Source organism: Sinocyclocheilus grahami, unplaced genomic scaffold, assembly GCF_001515645.1.
Source record: "Sinocyclocheilus grahami isolate Dianchi unplaced genomic scaffold, SAMN03320097.WGS_v1.1 scaffold1002.1, whole genome shotgun sequence".
Taxonomy (NCBI): domain Eukaryota; kingdom Metazoa; phylum Chordata; class Actinopteri; order Cypriniformes; family Cyprinidae; genus Sinocyclocheilus; species Sinocyclocheilus grahami.
The window spans coordinates 412,218-418,844 of NW_015506181.1; the positions used below are offsets into that span (position 1 = coordinate 412,218).

A 6,627-nucleotide genomic window follows, 5' to 3' on the forward strand; every position below is an offset into this window, starting at 1 on the left:
TTTAACGCTTCTCATAGCTATGTGAAAATAAGTGTATAATTGTAACAGTTCGTTGTTGGAGGTGAGCTGAATGAGAGATAGAGAGAGAGAGAGAGATGCAAGGGGGATGCAAGGAACATTATTAAGAACTGCTGCTTTTGAACATTGATTTTGAAACTTGTGAATCCATTCAAATCGTTAGAAGACAGAATCGCGATTCATGTATGAACAGATTTTTACGTGCACCTCTAGTTTTCTCTTCCTCTTCTCTAAAGCAGCGCAGCATAGCCCCGCCCCCTTTGCTGCCTTTTCCCGAGGGTGGGGTTTATCTGGGTTTGTGATGTCACGAACCCGGGAAGTAACTTGTTGTAGTCCCTACCAGCCGTTTTTGTAGGCATTAAACTGCCATAATTTTAAAAGATGATTTTGAACTTTGAACTTTCAGCTTCGTAACTTTGCAGATATTGTTTATGCTCAAACAGCAACATTACACACTAACTAACATTAAAAAAAGTGAAATCGCAATGAACCACCCCTTTAATATAGTACACTTTCATGACTATATTTCTTCTACATTTAATACTTTGTAATAATGTGAAATTACATATTTTACTTTAAGTACTTTATAAATCATTATGTTTAATAATCGTTGTCATGCTTTGAAGAAGTACAATACTTGATGTGCTGACTACCATACTAAAACATAAGTCATGTTGAACTTGTTGAAGATGAATCACACATCATGGGATTTATAATAAATCTTTGATTGGATCTTCAGACCTGGTTTTGATAGATGTACAGGGTGAGATATTCCTTCTCTCCGGTGAAGACATGCAGAAGCACTCCTGACGCCACACGAGGGCGCACCTCCATCACCATCTTAAGTCTTGAGCCAAAATTAAAGGAGTCATCTGTACGTCAGGAGAAGAACATACTTTATGTCAGCATATTATCCAATGGCTAATGCATTTAGACAAGGAGACATCTGATTCTTGATCACTGCTGTGTATTCAGCTGTGCATGCTGGGATTATGTCCTCTTGAGCCAAGTAGAGTTATGTGCATGTGTAACCCCCTGACAGCCGCACTAGGGCGTGAAATGTCTCTATGCACATTTAACAGCTGCAACTCCATTTCCCAAGGCCTTGAGGACTGTTTAAATCATCCCCAACCTCTGCACCAACCAATCAGATGGCTGAACAAGCGGCAGATCACATTCCACTTCTCTCACAGGAGCCTCTGTCTGTCTGTGGCTCTCACTTATGTGTTGGGTTATTTTTTTAGTGGTATTCTTGCACAAGACCACCATGAGAATTCAAGCTGGTTCAAGCTGGTTTATGCTGGTTAGTGTGAGTTTGGCTCTCACCATAATGTCGCTCACAAGCAAAACATGCTTTGTCTTGATAAGTTAGCAATTAGGGTTAGTGTACTGGGTTAAGAAGTCAAATGTTTATCTACTCGTTCTTTGCCAGTACTGTTTTCCACATTTTAACCTCTTAACCGTCACCCCCCTTCACTTTGATCATAGATGTGAAAACTCGAATTCGAACTCGAATTCATAAATACGTTGGATTACAGACCTTAGGTTTGTCTCTTTTTTAAGAAAAGACAATCAGCAGATTATTGCTGAAGTGAAAGCATTTAAAAAAAATGAAAGTTTAAAAAAAGTTCATGTTTAAGTTTGTTCATTTTGTTATGTTTAAGTTTACAGAGTGTCTTTTTACACTAAGCGCAAAAGGCCTGCTTTGTTGGCAGAGGCCATTTGCACTAACTCCGCCCACCAAGGCTCTCACTTATGTGTTGGGTTATTTTTTTAGTGGTATTCTTGCACAAGACCACCATGAGAATTCAAGCTGGTTCAAGCTGGTTTATGCTGGTTAGTGTGAGTTTGGCTCTCACCATAATGTCGCTCACAAGCAAAACATGCTTTGTCTTGATAAGTTAGCAATTAGGGTTAGTGTACTGGGTTAAGAAGTCAAATGTTTATCTACTCGTTCTTTGCCAGTACTGTTTTCCACATTTTAACCTCTTAACCGTCACCCCCCTTCACTTTGATCATAGATGTGAAAATGTACTATCCAAACTCGAATTCATAAATACGTTGGATTACAGACCTTAGGTTTGTCTCTTTTTTAAGAAAAGACAATCAGCAGATTATTGCTGAAGTGAAAGCATTTAAAAAAAATGAAAGTTAATGTTTAAGTTTGTTCATTTTGTTATGTTTAAGTTTACAGAGTGTCTTTTTACACTAAGCGCAAAAGGCCTGCTTTGTTGGCAGAGGCCATTTGCACTAACTCCGCCCACCAATGTGTGATTGGGCTGGACAACATTACTAAAAATGGCTATCAATTGACAGCTTTAGTTAAAGGGGTCATATGATGTTGCTAAAAAGAACATTATTTTGTGTATTTGGTGTAATGAAATGTGTTTATGCGGTTTAAGGTTAAAAAAACACATTATTTTCCACACACTGTTGGTTCTGGCCCGAGCTGAATGTGAATACCAGCATTCCGTGAGTGAGGAACAGAGCCATGAAGTTCTCCTCAGACTCGTCAGCCAGGTAGAAGATAAGTCCGAATGCTGATTGAGTTTTCAACGATAGAGAAAAGTGAGATCTAAAAAAGATGGAAAAACAGAGAACACTGTTATGTTTCGCCAGGTGCGCCAGTACAATTAATGTGCAGGATCAAACAGAATTCATGACAAGCAGAAAGCTGAAAGCTGACTGTAGAGGAGAAATAAAGCATTAAAAAAATGCTAGCCATAAAGTCAATAAAGTTCCTAGCCATATCGGCCTAGAAAATCACAACTTTTCCTTTTCTGTCGGTCTTAGTACACGATGTAACTACAGAAGAGTCAAGGAAAAATATCGAAACTCTTTGGTCATTTTTGAGCGAGATGCTAACGGTCTAATCAGATTCAGTGATCTATGCTAAGCTACAGCTAAAAGTGCTACCGCCAGACTTGGAGATCGGCTGAATGGATTCGAAAACGGTAAAACTCAACTGTTTAACTCTAGGGGAGTTGGGAAATGAGCCTATTTTTGAAAATAGTGAAGTGTTCCTTTAAAGGCAGGGTAGGTGATCTGGTTCAAAAATATTTTTTGTTATGCTGGTTGAAATTCTCTTCACATCCTGATAACAATCACTAAGTTAAGTGATCTAAATGTATTTATATATGTCATCTGTGGAAGCGTAGGGCCATAAAATGTTCGTCCAATCATATTCCTCAGCCCGAGAGTTACGATAGGCTCTCCTACCTGCCTGTCAACACACAGTTATGTCCATATAAATTTAGACACAGGCACAATTTTTAATTATTTTAGCTGTTGACCAAAACATATTCAAGTTACAGTTATATAATGAATATGGGCTTGAAGTGCACACTCTGAGCTTTAATTTGAGGGTATTCTCATCAAAATTTGAGGAAAGGTTAAAGAATTACAGCTCTTTAATATGTACCTCCCCCTTTTTCAAGGGACCATAAGTAATTGGACAATTGACTCAAAAGCCTATTCATGGACAGATGTGGGCTACTCCTTCGTTATTTCAACATCAATTAAGCAGGTAAAAGGTCTGGAGTTGATTCTAAGTGTGCCATTTGCATTTGGAAGCTTTTCTGAACTCACATCATGTGGTCAAAGGAGCTCTCCATACAAGTGAAACAGTCAACTGTTAGGCTTCAAAATCAAACCAAATCCATCAGAGAGAGAGAGAGAGCAGGAACATTAGGAGTGGACAAATCAACAGTTTGGTACATTCTGAGAAAAAAGAACACACTAGTGAGCTCAGCAATATAAAAAAGCCTGGGCATCCATGGAGGACAACAGTAGTGGATGATTGGAGGATCCTCTCCATGATAAAGAAAAACATCCAGTCAAGTGAAGAACACTCTCCAGGAGGTAGACGTGTCACTGTCAAAGTCTACAATCAAGAGAAGACTTCACGAGAGCAAATACAGAGTGTTCACCACAATGTGCAAACAAGGCCAGATTAAACGTTGCCAAAAAAACATATAAAAAAAAGCCAGTCCATTCTTTGGACGGCTGAATTTAAGATCAACCTGTACCAGAATGACAGAAAGAAAAAAGTATGAAGAAGGCTTGGAACAGCTCATGATCCAAAGCATATCATATAACATAGCATATAACATCATCTGTGAAATAAGGTGGAGCACTGAGTTACTGGTGTTTAGTGATGATGTGACCGAGGACAGAAGCAGCCGGTTGAATTCTGAAGTGTACAGGGATGTACTCTATGCCCAGATTCAGTCAAATGGAGCAAAGTTGATTGGATGGCGCTTCATAGTACAAATGGACAATGAGCCAAAACATACAGCAAAAACAACCCGGGAGTTTTTGAAGGTAAAAAAGTGGATTATTCTGCAATGGCCAAGTCAATCTCCTGATCTCAACCCGATTGAGTTGCATTTCACTTGCTGAAGACAAAACTAAAGGCAGAAAGACCCGCAAACAAACAACTGAAGACAGCTGCAGTATAGGCCTGGCAAAGCATCATGAAGGAGGAAACCCAGTCTCTGCTGATGTCCATGAGTTCCAGACTTAAGGCAGTCATTGCCTGCAAAGGATTCTCAACAAAATATAAAAAATTAACATTTTATTTATGATTATATTTATTTGTCCAATTACATTAGAGCCCCTGAAAATGGGTGGACTGTGTATAAAAATGGTTGTAATTCCTAAGCTTTTTATGTTATATTTTTGTTCAACCCCTTGAATTAAAGCTTAAAGTCTGCACTTCAATTTCATCTTGATTGTTTCATTTTAATTCTATTCTGGTGGCATACAGAGCCAAAATTATGACAACTGTATCAGTGTCCAAATATACAGTATATGGACCTAACTGTATGTATTTGCATTTGTTGCTTTATTATTGTAATAGTCTCAATAGCCTCATCGTGTTGCTGGATACCCTCTGGTCTGCCTGAGCCCAGTCATGTGTTTTGGAGGAGGCGTGGCTTTGTAGAAGGGTGGGATCTTATGCTTTCAAAGCTAGCTTGCTATTTGCTAGCCTCTCCGAAATCGCCTACTCTACCTTTATCTTTGTAGTGTCACTCACTGAACAGCTAACATAATAAAATGTTGTGAATCTGTTTCAGGTTAAACTGAATTTTTTTTTTGAGCCATTCAAGTGGATATTCTAAAAATGTCACGAAATATCAAACAAGAAATGAGCCTGTTGGAAATACTAAATTTTAGTAAAATTATCTCATAATTAATTAGAGTTAATTCCACTTGCAGTCATCCTTCTTTATACCCAACAATACTCACTCATCTCTGATAACACTGGCAATTCCTGTGTACTCATGTCGGCTGTGGGCAAAACCGCCATAGTGGTGGGCATGGCGGGTCACTCGGGGGCGAGAGGACAGGTAACAGGAAGCAGCCTCTGTCTCCGGAGCATCCAAAGGATTGTTCTTCAAGCCATGTGGCAGGCTAGACTCATCCCTGCCCACCTGAGAAACAACAGTATGTTTAAGTGTATAACAGTGTAATAACACAGTGTATTTGAGCATCTGTGTGTGTTGTAATGTTGCACCTTGCGGGAATGTCCTGGACTTCTTCTAGATGATTCTCTGCTGTCTTTATTGTGGAGAGCGGCAGGGGGTCTCTCTAGTGGGCAGTCCTGGAGCGACACCTGCACATTCTCACTGTAACGTTGGAAGTCTTCTGGCTCTATATCTCTATCCTGCCTGCATCACATACACATCACATCACATCACACTTGCATAAATAAGTCTGAAGTCACTATAGAATATAACACTTTGGAATCACACATGACCAAGGTTATTTGTGTACACTGAGTGCTGTTTGTTACTGTTAATATGTGTCAAATGCTGTTTTAAAGAAACAGTTCGCCCAAAAATGAAATTTTCCTAAAATGTACTCACACCCATCCAAGATGAGCAGATGAGTTTGTTTCTGCATCAGAATCACCTGCTCCCCAGCAGATTCTCTGCAGTAAATGGGTGCCATCAGAATGTGCCCAAACAGCTGATAAAAATACCACAATGATCCACACCACTCTAGTCCATCCAAGTCTTGTGAAGCAAAAAGCTGTGTGTTTTTAATAAATAAATTCATCATTAAGATGTTTTTCAAATCAAACCGTTGCTTCAGTACGGTGACGCATTGTTGCCGCACACATATTATTTTTTCCACTCAATTATGTCCTTTTAACGACATCTTTTCTCGTAATAACGAGATGTTTTCTCGTTAAAACGACATCTTTTCTCGTTAAAACGACATCTTTTCTCGTAATAACGACATCTTTTCTCGTAATAACTAGAGGTTTTCTCGTTAAAACAACATCTTTTCTCGTTAAAAACGACATATTTTCTCGTAATAACGACATATTTTCTCGTTAAAACTACATCTTTTCTCGTAATAACTAGATGTTTTCTCGTTAAAACGACATATTTTCTCGTAATAACGAGATGTTTTCTCGTTAAAACGACATCTTTTCTCGTTAAAACGACATCTTTTCTCGTAATAACGACATTGTTTCTCGTTAAAACGACATATTTTCTCGTAATAACGAGATGTTTTCTCGTTAAAACGATATATTTTCTCGTAATAACGACATCTTTTCTCTTTAAAACGACATCTTTTCTCGTAATAACGACATTG

At 38.7% G+C, this 6,627-nt stretch overlaps 1 protein-coding gene across 1 annotated transcript in view; it reads right to left on the minus strand.

The window, feature by feature from the left end:
• lama4 (laminin, alpha 4) overlaps nt 1-6,627 on the minus strand; it is a 58,900-nt gene that overhangs the window by 6,105 nt on the left and 46,168 nt on the right. The window contains exons 25-28 of the mRNA XM_016250696.1: nt 5,537-5,690; nt 5,269-5,453; nt 2,448-2,593; nt 760-890 (exon numbers count right to left, since the gene is read on the minus strand). Of these exons, the coding sequence (XP_016106182.1) occupies nt 760-890; nt 2,448-2,593; nt 5,269-5,453; nt 5,537-5,690 (616 nt within the window). The remainder of the gene's footprint in view (nt 1-759; nt 891-2,447; nt 2,594-5,268; nt 5,454-5,536; nt 5,691-6,627) is intronic.